At 54.8% G+C, this 14212-nt stretch overlaps 1 protein-coding gene across 1 annotated transcript in view; it reads right to left on the reverse strand.

Annotated features, from left to right (window-relative positions):
- Positions 1-4037: 4037 nt before the first annotated feature.
- TRAM2 (translocation associated membrane protein 2) overlaps positions 4038-14212 on the reverse strand; it is a 50100-nt gene continuing 39925 nt past the window's right edge. Inside the window, exons 5-11 of the mRNA XM_024205413.3 lie at positions 11083-11141; positions 9455-9539; positions 8632-8702; positions 7709-7813; positions 6386-6529; positions 5439-5602; positions 4038-4286 (exon numbers count right to left, since the gene is read on the reverse strand). Of these exons, the coding sequence (XP_024061181.1) occupies positions 4213-4286; positions 5439-5602; positions 6386-6529; positions 7709-7813; positions 8632-8702; positions 9455-9539; positions 11083-11141 (702 nt within the window). The 3' untranslated portion in view covers positions 4038-4212. The remainder of the gene's footprint in view (positions 4287-5438; positions 5603-6385; positions 6530-7708; positions 7814-8631; positions 8703-9454; positions 9540-11082; positions 11142-14212) is intronic.

Here is a 14212-nt window from a genome sequence, read left to right on the forward strand (position 1 = left end):
CGGTTATCCAAAAAAACCAACCCCCCCCCCCCCCCCAAACCAAACCAAATTAAAATACACAACAAAGGAAGAGAACGTTTGCACTAAAGCATAAATATGGAAGAACAGAATTTTCCTTGAGTTTCTTTGTTGAAGTTTGGTCCGCGGAATTAAACGGGTTAAAAAGAGATACAAGCACCCACCCAAACTTGGCCTCTTGTGTCCATCCCTCCCTCTGGCAAGAAGTACACATGACATAGGGAGATGAGTGACCCAGTTTATAGCGTCAATAGAAAGACGGCCAACTCGAGCCATGTGTTACGCACTCAAAGGTCACAAAAAAGAGCTGCTCTAGCTGTACAGTCAAGACAGCTGTAGACGCCCTCTGCTGTAGAGAAAAGTCAGGTGTAGCTACAGCTCCCAACTACTGGACTCCATAGTCAGGTGTAGCTGTAACTCCAATCCACTGGAATGAAGACCACCCATCTACAGATTTCATGACTAGTTCTGAAAAGAGACCATCCTCCACTTAATAGAAAAACCAGGGAGAACCCCATCCCTTATTCGCTACATCTGTGCATGACAGGCAGGGAAAAGTCATCCTACAAAAATACAAACGTGAATGCCCCGTTGAGCAAGGAAGATTCATTCAACAAACTTTTTTTAAAAAAAAGATACTGATCTGCAAAATGCTACATTCTCCCCAACATCCACCCCTCTAAGATCCATCTGGGACAAGGAGAGAGGGAGAAGAACTGCTGGTTCTTAAGAGACTTTGCCAAAGCCCGGGTGAGGAGGCGTTCTGTGCTCCATGCAATTATCACAATTGGACCTCATCTCAGGGATCCTCCCCTCCCAGGGTTTGGTGACGGATGCAAGCACTGCAGGAGTGACCACGATCCAGGTGGGTTATTGCACAACCCAGGAGGGAGTGGAGTAGCGGTGCTATAACACTGAATCCGGGACCCAGGTCCCAATTCTGCATGATCCTGAGTACCCTCAGCCTTCTAGCAGATGGGGGCACTCAAACTGTTGCAGAAGACGCGCAACACTTTGTGGGATGGGGCCCAAGAAGAGAACCCATTCGAGAAGTGGGTCTCCCCTTCCCCCGGCTCTCTGCACCTTTGTATGTGGACTGGTCGATGAAAGAGTTAACACTAGAGACTGGAAAAGAAAAGAATCCATCCAGGACGAGGTTCTCCAGGATAGAGGGGAAGTTTTGGTTTGCTAGGAAATGCAAGGAGAGCTGCACCAGTGACTGCAGAGCCAGGGACGGTATGTGCACTGGAGCAGAGAGGAGTAAGAGTTTCTGTGTTGGGAGGGATGGGATGGGAGCCCCTCCGGCCACAAATGACCCCAGCGATGCCTCTGAAATGGCAGCCAGTGGGCATCGACCCATCTAGGCAGAAAAAGGGAAGGGGATTTTAGCCACCGAGGAAGGAACCATTCTACAAATCGAAAAGGCATAGAAAACGAGGGGCTACTTCCAGCGTGAACTGTCCCTTTCCCCAGTGACTAAATATGGAACACACACATCAGACATATACACAGAGCCTGGGGGCACGGAGCTCTTGAGGCAGCGCATAGGCAAGAGGGTACCGACTATACCGCAATGTAAGGCACTTGGTATATAGAGAACAATGAGCTACTTTACAGCCTCGCAGGCTTGTGCCAGAGGAAAGGCTGCCTGGAGCAGGGCAGACTGGGGGAAGGAATCATTCAGCAGCCTGGTTTATTTGGATCTGACAACAAGCCACCTTTTAACCAGGCGGCTCAGCTCCTCTGCTGACGTCAGAGGAGCAAGGCCGGTGCCGGCTCTGGAGAGATCTGGGGAGCAGTCACTCCCTGCAGGGCTCAGCGACCCCCTCCCGGCTGGGAGCGGACGAGAAAGGGGAGAGGGATGGAAGGGTGAACTGTGCTAGGCCCAGGGGCCAAAAGCTTGTGGCCCAGCTCGCTCTCCCGCTGGTGTAACATTCCTTTCCCGCCCGGTTCCTCTGCCCCTCCAATAGAGCTCCCTCTGCCCAAGTGCTGGCTTTGCTAGTATCTGTCCAGCCCGGGCTAAGGAGGGACAGTCACACGGTGTTTCCAGGTGCTCTGCTCCAAGATACTGGGGGAGCGGGAGGAAGATCCCTGGGAGATGCCAGCTAGTGGCCCTCCTTTGACATTCAAAGCTCCTGGGGGATGGGGGAAGGAATGGAATCTGATCAGCTGCATTCAGGCTCCGAGGTATTCTGTCTCCCCCACTGGCAGCCCCTGCCCGTGCTGGGGAGAGAACAGGTGTGGAGAGGACTCAAAATCTGTGAAAGCAGCACAGCCAGCCAGTTCCTCTCACCACCCCGAAAAACAAAAGGCCGGAGAGCATGAGTTACAATCGCCTCCAGCAAGGAAGGCCACGGGGAGGAGCATGAAACAAGCCAGGAACATCGTGTTTGGTTTATTCTGGCCCATGTCACTCACCCCAGCTAGGAAGGAAGAACCCTGGATCCCAATCTGCATTAGAAGTGATTCCATGACCCTTCACCTCTGCTACCCCCTGGCTGCCTCTCTCCCTGCCCCTTCTGGAGCAGCGACACCCTCTCCACGCTCAGCCAAAGGGAAATGCTACCCATCTGGGCAGCAGCAGAAAGGGCAGCCGAGCCAGTGTTGCCGAGAGGGAAGCTCCCACCCCAGCGAAGCAGAAGGGAAGCGCCAAGTCACCTCACTGCACTGAAACATGCCCACTGCAAAGTCTGGCTTACGGGGACCTTCCTCAGAGAGAAATACCCTCCGCTGCAGGGCAACCTGGCCAGTCTTGACCAGCACATGGCACTGGAAGAGCCCTGAAAGTGGGACGGCTCCATCCATTCGGAACAGGGCAGTGGACAGAATCAGTGGGTGCTCGAACAATTCCCGCACATCTCCTCCCAACATACGCAGCCAACGAGGGGTCGAGGGAGAGTGGTCGTATGAAAGAGGCGGCCTCTGAGGTAGATTTGAGATGATTCCACCCACCAGCTGGGGAGGGGAGGGTGGCATGGATCGGGCGAGAGGCACTCCCACAGGCTGCTCTCTGCTATTCCCACCCAGCCCAGGAAGGGTGGCATGGGCTGGATCCTGGATTAACCAATCCCCTCAGGAGATATGAGGCCCGTGAAGTGGAAAGACAAGCTGGCAGCTGCAGCCAGAGCAGAGAGGGCACAGCTGGCCTGGGATGGCAGGGGCAGCGGTGAGGTATGAGGTGAAAGGCAGATAAACTGAGTGGCAGGGAATCGGCTCTCCTGCATGCAGCACGAGTACTACGCAAACACAGCGCCACAGGATTAAGCCAGCCCTTGGGTGAGGTAAAGCGGCACAGCCTGAAGGAGCAGCGAGGTGTGGGACTAGGGCTGACCTGCTGGTGTGTGGCTCAGGGCTTACACATCCTCAACTGAGTTTGGCCTGAGCTACTCCCTGGGTGACATCATCCCAAGTAAGGCACTAGGAATGGCAAGGCAGAGGCAGAGCCCTGTCACCGCACCCAGGGGAGGGAGAGAGGTGGGCAGAACCGGCCGCAGCCTGCCAGGGATGCCACTTGCCGGAGCTCCAGCACGATGCAAAGCACGTCTGAGGTCACCTCCCTGTGCCCTGATGCAACAGGCCCAATCCAGACCTGGCCCGCCTCTGCAATCCCGCTGGGCGTGCTGGAGGCAAGGCTGCCCTGCAGGTCACCCAAGAACTCCAGCAGCGGCAACACCACCCATGGACGCCACCCTGATACCGAGAGGCACTCTGCACACAGGGCATGGCTCCCCCAGCTCCCCAAACCTCTACCCTCATGATCACAGGGCACCTTAAAGCAGCCGCCTGCCCCTCCAAGGCCAGGACGCAGGGCAATGCCCAGAGGGGCAGGGAAAGAACCTGCTTTAGAAGAGGAATTGTTTGCTTGGAACCATCCCATGGCGCATTTGTAACAAAAACACAACAGGAAGAAAAAACACTCAAGAAGGGGGGGGCGGGGGGAGAGAATTGCACGCTGATTGACGATAAAACTGAGAGGAAGGAGAGGACGGGAGGTTTGGGTCTGGCTCCTGCAGGCCATGTGACGGAGCAAGGTTTTTTTGGTTTTATTGCAAATGGTTTGGGGAGGGGGGAAGGGGGAAGAGACCTTGGGAAGATGAGACGTTTCCAAGCCATTCAGCACCTGGGAGGCCGAGGGAGGGGCTGGGGCTTAGTCCTGGTCTCTTGCCCTCCTCCCCGGCAGAGGAGCCTTCAGCTCTATGGAGACTTGAGCTTCTTGGTGCGTGGGGAGGTTCCGTTCTCAGCTTTCACCACTCCGTTTTCATGGTAACCTGGGGGCAGGGGAGCGCAGTGAGTCAGGGACACTCAACTGGGGCCTCATTGGCCTAGAGGGGGCGAGCACTTAGCGCCAGGGGTAAGAACGGTCATCTCCTCAGCTTCCTCTGGCCTGGGCTCATGCAGGATTGCAGAGGGACATCAGCACCCTGCAGCCCTTCCACCTTGTGCTGTGGTGCCACCAGACCCCACGGGCTCAGGTTGCCTCATGGAACACTGTCGCTCCTGAGCAAGGCCCCAGCACAGCCTTCGGGGCACTACGCTGCTGGACAGGCAGAGTAGGGTTGCCAGGCATCCGGTTTTCGACCAGAACGCCTGTTTGAAAAGGGACCCTGGTGGCTCCGGTAAGCATTGCTGACCGGGCTGTTAAAAGTCCAGTCGGTGGCACAGCAGGACTAAGGCAGGCTCCCTGCCTGCCCTGGCTCCGCACAGCTCCCAGAAGCGACGGCCAGGTCCCTGTGGCCCCTAAGCTCAAGGGCAGCCACGGGGGCTCAGCACGCTGCCCCCTCCCCGAGCACCAGCTCCGCAGCTCCCATTGGCTGGGAACCATGACCAATGGGAGCTGCGGGGGCAGCACCTGCAGATGAGGGCAGCGCACTGAGCCCCCGTGGGCGATTCTGCCCTGTGCCTAGGAGCTGGAGGGACATGCCAGCTGCTTCCTGGAAGCCACCTGAGTTAAGCGCTGCTCAGAGCCTGCACACCAAAACCCCTCCTGTGCCCCAACCTGTGCCCCATCCCTGGGCCCCCTCTCGCACTTCCAACCCCTCATTTCTGGCCCCACCCCAGAGTCCTCAGCCCCAGCTGGAGCCCTCACCTCCCCTGCAGCCCAACCCACTGCCTCAGCCCGGTGAAAATGAGCGAGTGAGAGAGAGTGGGGGAGAGCGAGTGATGGAGGAAGGGGGGGTGGAGTGAATGGAGGGTGGGGCCTTGGAGAAGGGAGGGAGCCGCAGGGCTGGGCAGTGGTGTTCGGTTGTCTGCAAACAGAAAGTTGACAACCCTAGGACAGAGCTGGGGCCCTGATGGCTCCTGGCCATTACTGATCCCTCTGCAGCAGAGGAAGGGACCCGACAGCAGCCTGGGCCCTTAACCTCTCGCCCCCAGCTCAGCCACACCCGGCCCTGCTCTCAGCACCCCACCCCAGCACTTACCCGACTCCCTCTTGACGGGCTTGGACTGCTGTTTGGTGAGGGCGGCGGCTCTCTGCCTGGCGCTCTGCTCGTTCCGGTACTCCCGCCAGCGCCGCAGCTGGAACCGGATGAAGTGCCACATCAGCCAGGCCTGGAAGAGGCACACCAGGGACAGCACAAACATCCTGGGGGTGGGGGCAGAGAAGAGTCAGGCTGAGAACGGAGCAGAGAGGCTGAAGCCAGGGGCCCTGCAGCCACTTCCACACCCAACCAAGCCAGCTAGTAAATGGCCCTTCACACCCAAAGACCACAGCGATCTCAATGCTACAGAGGCTGGTGCTCTCCAGAGCCCACAGACCAGTCCTGTGAGGACACCTGAGGGGAGGGAGTAGCTGTTCCAGGTATCAGCCCTGACGTCAATTTTTGCTTAGGTACAATCACGCCTGCCACGTCCCTAGGCTCCTCTGACAACAGGAGGGAAGACACGGCCAGACAGAAGTAGGAGTCATGTTGACCAGGTCCCTTAAATTGCAGTTATGGCTAGAAAAGGGATTGTACGTAAGTGCCATCTCCTTACATGACAGATCTGCTTGGAGGCTCTCTTCGTCCCTCTACTGAGCAAACAAGGATTTTTCTTTTCTTCACACTATGGTTCACAGACAATTTTGCTGAGCCTCAAGACAGCCTCGCATCCAGCTTGCTCGCCCAGTGTAATGCTGCATCTACAGAACCCTCGGTACGGGAGACGTTCCAAGCAGAAGACAGTTGGCTTTTCAGACCCCTCTGACTTTGCAGGCCCAGCCCTGAGGAGCTGAGTGGGAGTGGATGGGTAGAGAACCTGAACCCGGGCATCCCTATTGCTTTCATCAGTCCCCTTCCTGACTAAGTGAGCATGCGTTAAGCAATCCGGCAGAGCATTTCAGCCTACGGGCAGAAAGCCGATGGAGCAGCACATGGCCATGTCTTACCTGGAAGACAGAGTGCTGAAGTTTCCTTTCTCTATGTTGAACTCCTGGTTCTCCACCCGATCCAGCCCAAAGCCAATGACCAGCACAGAAAGGGTGAGGGTGAAGAGCCGGGTGACCACGAACACCACTGCCCAGGCATTAAACCTGTGTGAATTCAAACAGGAACGTCACTGGGACAAGCCTCCATTCGCAGTGGGGGCGCACACCCAGCCTACCCGGAAGGGCAGCAGGAGTCGCGAGACGCAGACATTCAGGCCAGGAAACGGCCTCAAGATGCCCAGGAGCAGCATGTTGTTCATGGGAACCCACTTTTAATAGGGTTGAACTTTGGGGGAAAGAGGGGTGATTTCAGCCTAGGAGTGCCATGCAAGTGTCACAGCTGGCCCCCTTCCTGCAGCCTCAGCACGGGTGCCATTGCCTGAACAGGCCACGCGTGAGATGGCCCTGCCAAGTCAAGCGGGAGGCAGGTTGGCTGGTGCCCGTGCTGAACAGGATGGGCAGAGCTTAAGTCCCCAGGGCTGTCAACCTTCCACTCCAGAGCACACCACTTGGTGCATGCGCCTAGGGTCTCCTGGCACATTTGCCCACAGTTGGCACTCGTGAATTTCAGGCCCGGGGGACTTCGAGTCCGATTCTCTGATGCCCTTTGCTGTGTGTGGTCATGCACCCCACTGCAACAGGAGCATCAAACGTCACCACCATTCCAGTATCTTTTTATATTCACTATTCTTTGTGTTAGGAAAGCACCCTGCTGCCCTAACGGAGATCAGGGCCCCACTGCGCTGGGCTCTGCACATACACCTAGTGAGAGTATGTCTTGACGAGTTTAAATAGACAAGACAAAGAGTGGGAGGGTAAAACAGAGGCACAGGGAGAAGATGGGACTGGCCCAATATCTCTCAGAAGGCCAGCAGCGGGGCCAGGGATAGAACCCAGGTCTCCTGATTCCCAGGCCCGTGCTCTATCCACTAGATCACACCACCTCCCCAACTTTGCACCACCGTACATGACTACACAAGGTCCCAGGCCCTTCACAAGCTGCACTGATCAGGTGTTCTTATACCTACCAAATCAAGCCTGGGAGTTAATCCAGCGTTGAGTGCCCTCTTCGTACCTGTGCTGTGGAGATCTCCCAGCCCACTCCCAACAGGCTAGTCAGGAACTGTAGCACCCATGACCTCTCCCACCAGCCCCAAGGTGAGAGACATCTTGGGGATCCGTTCTGGAGAAAGAAGACAGACTCCCCTGCTCCCCCTAGACTCCATTTGATGACAGCTCTGGCTGGCAAGGGGCGAATCTTTCCTCTCAGCTCGGCGTACTTACAGCTTCTCGTTGTTCTCATCCGTGAAGTAGAAGAGACGGGCCATGTGGAAGAGGAATTCAGCGAAGTACTGCAGCAGCAAGAGGATGAGCCCCAGGCGGGTTAGGCTAAAGAGAGGAGACACAGGCATTGCCATATTGGAACAGACCTGAACTCCAGGCAGCCATCTACCGTATTACCACTACTTTGTGTTTGTTCTGCGGACTACATGCTTCAATCAAAATCAGGACCCTGTTATGCTGGGCCTTGGACATACACATGCCTGCCCAAGACAGGTTACAATCGAAACAGACATGACACAGTTTAAGGGGAAACCGAGGCACAGAGCCCACTATCACTGAGCAGATCAGTAGCAGAGCCGGGAACAGAAGCCAAGGTCTCTTGAATTGTAGTCCAGCGCACTAGTCAGTGGACCCTGCTTCCTCTCACACAGGCTGCGTGCTTCACAGGAGGGTGTATGGAAGCCTTTAGAATGCATTTGTCTAACTGTGCAATACCAACCCTGTGAGAAAGACTTTCCTGACACCAAAAAGGGGATCACACCTTCCAGCCTGAGACTGACAGCTCGCAGACGTTTGCGTTGTATGATGCTCTGAAAGTATTAGGTGCCGGCATGTCATCCGTCCTAGCTGATCTGACATGACAATATCTTCATTCCTAAGAGTAGCTATTCTCCTATTTGGAAACTGTTGGCTTCAGTAACACACTGTAGCTGGGAGTTCCACAGGCTAATCATTTGTTGCATTTATTGCTGGTTCTTAAATCACCTTCTTTACTCAAGTCTCAATGTGATGTCCAAGATTTTCACAGTGACCAGCAATTTTGGCTGCCCAACCCTCAGCAAGTACTGAGCACTTGCCCTCCGGAAACCAGGATTTTCCCATCATTCTTAGCAAGCCCATAAAACAAACTCCGCAACACTCACTTTAAGAGGTATGCTCCAGCTATATGCATCAGGTAGAAGCTGATGTACCGCAGGTGACGAGGAATCTCCTCCTGGCAAAGGAAAAAAGGTTTAAGATTAAGCTCAACCTTCCTCACTTGGAAATCTGAATCAGTGCACACCATGGAGCAGCAAAGCACGGAGGTAAGTCCGGGGCTCTCCCTGCTCCTCCAAGATTTGTGGAGCGCTCCCCAGCGGTACATGCAACGTCATCCTGCGGCCATGACGATTCCACCTAATCGGCCAAGTGTAAAGGCAATGTGGTGACAAGGGAACCTATGCCAGCTGAAAGAAAGCAGCTTCCAAGCTCGCTCTCAGTAAGTCTAAGTTCAGCCTGGTTAGCTCAGTTGGTAGCACCTCAGACTTTTAATCTGAGGGTCCAGGGTTCATGTCCCTGGTCAGGCAGAAGGACACTTTCACCCTGTGATATCCCCCAAGAACTTCAGAAGGCATCTCTTGAGGACTCGGGGGGAGGGATAACTCAATGGTTTGAGCATTGGCCTGCTAAACCCAGGGTTGTGAGCTCAATCCTTGAGGGGGCCATTTAGGGGTCTGGGGATTGGTCCTGCTTTGAGCAGGGGGTTGGACTAGATGACCTCCTGAGGTGCCTTCCAACCCTGATATTCTATGATTCTAAGGGGAACATGCAGCAGCCGTGCCTTTCCCAGCCTTGCACTTCTCCCCACGTTCCACGCACGCAGTCTGGTATTTTGCTTCTTAAAGCTACTGCAAATCCACTGGCCAGTGGTTCCACCTGATGAGGCGGCCTTTGCAAAGCTTGCAGCGCGGCCTGTCCAGCACTCACCTTGCGCACCTTCTGGAAGTACAGCTCAGGCAGTGCATGCAGCCAGTAGGCCAGCTGGCAAAGGTAGAAAAACTTCACCTGGAACCTGAAATGCAAGGACAGGACAGGTGAAAGCCTGGCGGGCAAACCCAGCTCCAGACTGGAAGTTCAAGGTGTGTAAATATTCCCTACACCATGGACTGGGATGGGGCATCACCCCTTTGGGTGGGTGGGTTGGGGGGAGAACTCCTCTGAGCAGAAAGCACATCCCCTGAGCTGACCCCTGGAAATCAAACCAGCCGGGGGAGAAGACTGCCTGATCTACTAGGCCAATTAACTCAGCAGGAGGTATGCCCCCTGCTGACTTTCCCCAGAAAGAGGAAGCCTCGGGCAAGGCAGAGAGCCTGCAGAGAGCAGCCCTTCCCCGGGGGGATGAAGGTCAGGTTCAGGCTAGTTTTTTAATCTCTTATTTGAGGACTGGGAAAAAGGCACTGGCCTAGGGCCTTAGGCAAAGAAGTCAAGCGGTTACTGCTTTTCAAGAGCTAATAGCTATGGCACCCCAGGAATGGGAGGGAGGAGAGAGGAGAATTTGCCAGCAACCAAAATGCAACATTGGGGGTCTGCTGGCAGGCCAGGCAGCCTCAGCCTCGTTCTGGATTTGGCCTGCGGGTGCTAGAACTCCATGTGCACTGCACGGGGCACCACCGAGCACTCCACTCCCTACTGCTTTGCACCTACACTAGGAGTCGTTTACCCACTAGCATTCAGGGGAGTGCGCACACAGGAAGGAGGGGCCAAATATAAAGGTTTAATCATTCACGGAATCCAGGATTTCTGGCCCAGGACAATGTGGAGTCACAGATTTCAAGGCCAGGAGGAGCATTGTGGTCACCTCCGAGGCTGACCTCCTGCGTAACACAGGCCAGCCAATTCCACCCAGGGATTCCTGCATCCAGCCCCTAACCCCACTGAGCTCCTCCTGGGGATTTAGCATGGAAGTGGGAGCCAGGAACCTCCTAACTTCTAACCCCAGCTCTGCCGCTGACTGGCTGGGCAAGTCCCAACTTTGCTGCCCCCATTAGCATCCTAATAAGTAGACAGATCACCCCTGAATTTCTGAACCCATGGTTCCCAGACATTGGCTATACACTGACTGGAGCACCCTCTTTCTGTCTGGGTACTTATCTATTCCCCCAGCCTCACAAACCTTCCCAAATTCACCATTACAGCATCCCTATGAGGAGGGGAGAATTATCATCTCTCATTTTACAGATGGGAAACTGAGGCACAGAGAAGTTAAGTGACTTGCCCGAAGTCATTGGGAGCTCGGAACTGAACCCAGGCCTCTCGAGTCCCAGACCACCGGGGCAGGCATGCTCTGAAGCGCCTGATTACACAATGCCCCCCCCACACCCCGCCACCCCCTGAATTTGTATTAAGATTTCAAATGTCCCCCAAGACCTTTGTAGAAAGCAGGGTTTACTGGCAATCCCAGCATGGGACGGGGCTGTGGGATCCTTTGTACAGTGCTTTGAAAATACACAGCAAGGTAAATGCTGCCTATTCACATGGCACTGACTCCCAAGCCATGTCCTCACATTAACCTAAAAAGAGGAAGGAAGCGGTCAGCTGAAGAACAGAGCGCTTACGGGAGAAAAACATGAGGGTAGTTTTCCCACCAGCTTCTCGGGTTTGACAAGTATCCTTCCTGAAAGAGAAGAGGAGAGGCAAGTTCTAAGCAAAGGAAATCATCAGCCCGTGTCGGCTCTGGGGTTACCTACATCAGTGCCAGTTCTAACCACGCAGGCTAAATGCCGGGTCAATAATGAGAAACAGAGAAAAGGGACCTGGAGGCTGGATTCTTTCAGAGCGGTTGCAATTACTACAAGCTGAAGCACATTAGGTAAGGCCAGCATGAAGGTTGCCAAAACACTGCCATTCTAATAGGCCTCTTACGGCTGATGATAAGGTTGTCCAACTTCCACATAACGGGGCTGCACCTCTCCAGGTCTCCTCTGTATCTGAAGGGGAACTGAAATAAAGATTGGGCAAAACTTCTTCAGCCATTTTTGAACACAGGGAGCGTTTTCTGTTATAAAGCTGCTGCAGCCCAGCTAATCTCTCAGTGGGAAAGGGCAGAAACCTGACAGTTCAAGGATGGAGACGGTCCCATTTGCCTTTTAGGGTTCCAGTGAAAGATTCCACCAAGCTATAAAGGGCTTACAAGAGTGTGCACCATCCGGCCAGCACACTGAACAAGCTCTGGGTCCGGTAGAGGTGACGGGATGAGATCCTGTAATTAAACCCCATCATAAACCCAAAGGGGTGAAGTTCAAGTTGTGTCTCAGTGTTTCCTTGTGCTCCCCTGCTGGCCTGTATCCATCTGTAATCACTTGTCTTAGACTAAGTTCTTTGGGGCAGGGACCCTCTTTTCATTCTGTGTTTGCACTGTGCCTGGCACAATGCGGCCCTGGCTCCTGGTCCTTGACTGGGGCGCTAGGAGGATACAAATAAATAATGGTTGTGCGGGAAACCTGAACTTGGACATTCCCAGATTTATTTTTTAATGCTTTGCTCTGCAAACTTAAGTGCTCTTTTACTGTAGCATCTTTGCATGGAATCCATATTTACTTCGGTTTACCAGACACGTGTCTTCAACACTGCAGGCTGCTTCGGAATTGAGAGATACAAGTGGCTCAATATTCAGGGCTTGTCTGCATGGAGCAGCTAGTGCGCACTAAGCCAGGGTGTGATTTTACAGCGCAATAGCTACCTTGCGCTAGATCCTCATGTGGACACACTGACTGGGCACCTTGGAAACATACTAAGCTGAAGCACACTGAGGCGCTGTTAGTGCAGAGTAAGAGTGTCCACACAGGGGGTTAGTGCAGATTGGCTGGGGTGCACACTAACGATTCTGGGCTTTCTTGCCATGTAGACAAGCCCACGCTCAGGGGTGGCTCTAGCTTTTTTGCTGCCCCAAGCACGGCAGGCAGGCTGCCTTCGGCGGCATGCCTGCGGGAGGTCCCTGGTCCCGCGGATTCGGTGGCATGCCTGCAGGAGGTCTGCCGGTCCCACAGCTTCGGCGTACCCGCTGCCGAATTGCCGCCGAAGCCGCAGGACCGTCGGACCTCCCGCAGGCAAGCCGCCGAAGGCTGCCTGACTGCCGCCCTCGCAGGGACTGGCAGGGCACCCCCCGCGGCTTGCCGCCCCAGGCATGCGCTTGGAGCACTGGTGCCTGGAGCCGCCGCTACCCACGCTCCCAAACCAAAGTAGGGTGACCAGATGTCCCGATTTTTGGGTCTTTTTGTTATATAGGCTCCTATCACGCCCCCCCATCCCGTCCCAATTTTTCACACTTGCTGTCTGGTCACTCTAAACCAAAGGGAAGTCTCTTCCCATCAACTCCCCCTCCCTTAAGGAAAGTGCGGGAGAATAGAGGCACCCTGGAGGCCGACAGATCTTGGCTTTGTCGGACATAATTCCACCTGGTGCCAAATTGAAGTTGGGGGGAAATTGGGCTCTGGAGGCGAAACGCGCAGCCAGGCCCAGCTCTGACGATTCACCCTCATTTACAGCGTCTTCTCTGCAAAACTGCCCTGGATACCGAGCTGCAGTCAGAGAGAGGGGCTGGCTGGGGGACAGAGCACACAGAGTGAGAAAGCTCAGAAGCCTCTTTCAGTCAGCTGGCACGCCCCTCGGGGCTCCCTGGCACAGCAGCAGCTTGGGATGTTTACAGAGGAGGCTGCGGCCCCCAGTTAGAGGCAGGAGGGCGGAAGCTCCCTGCAAAATGGGGGAGGGGGACAGAGGAATAGAAGGGGGAGTATGAGACTGGGCCGGGGGGGGGAGCGGGCAGCCAGCTTCAGCCTTGGAAGGACAGTCCTGGGGCTTCCATTTCAGCTCCTCCAGGTCCTGCTCCTTGGCCCGGTCCTAGGCCCTGATGCAGCCATTCTAGCCCCTCAAGGGTTCAGCTCTTGCCTCTGCAACCCTCCCCCTCCCACAATCCACCTAGGCATGTGCAAGCTGATGCAGGGACAGCGCCCCCACAATATTTCCATTGCAGGGGCTCTAGCCCCCCCCCGCCCACCAGTTCTGCCACCCCTGGCTAGCGGAAATGTCTGAAGCAGGATGGTGCTGGCGGTGAGGAGACTGCAGCTGTGAAGCACTCAAACAAGGGTGATGCTGCTAATTCGCTCTCAGGGGGCACGAGCAGCCCACACTAAGGGCATAAGAGATGCTGGAGGATGGACAAAGTCTTTTTAACCCTATGGACACCAGGCTTTCCTGGTGGGAGGGAGCAGAAATAGGTACCTACATGGGCAGTCTCCAAAGGGTTAACGCCGCACTAACAAGAGACAAGGTGACCACCGCCAGCAATGAGAGAACAGGCACCATAGGGCAGATGCAAAGCCAATTGAAGCCAACGGTAGCTTTGCCACCTGTTTCAATGGACCAGGCCCCATATCATTCATAGGAGCATCCACCAGTCACAGGCGTCTCAGGAATGAATGGACTTTAAAGTAATACAGGCTGAGAAAGAGGGATGCTCTGTGATTGGCTTGCAAAGCAGTGCAGGTCAGGAGGGGTTGGCAGGGCCAGGTGAAGCTTCCAAAGGAGCATTTACTCGGTGGTTTTAATTACCTGGAAATTAAAGAGTCACTGGGAGCCCGGGGCCTGGCCAGGAGCCCATTACACCAGGCTGGGAAATTACGTGGGTCAGAAACAAAATTACAGTGAACCTGCCTTTATTTAAAAAAAAAAAAAAAAAAAAAAAAAAAA

The sequence above is a fragment of the Terrapene carolina genome, unplaced genomic scaffold (genome assembly GCF_002925995.2).
Source record: "Terrapene carolina triunguis isolate 2854851 unplaced genomic scaffold, T_m_triunguis-2.0 Scaffold42, whole genome shotgun sequence".
NCBI lineage: Eukaryota > Metazoa > Chordata > Testudines > Emydidae > Terrapene > Terrapene triunguis.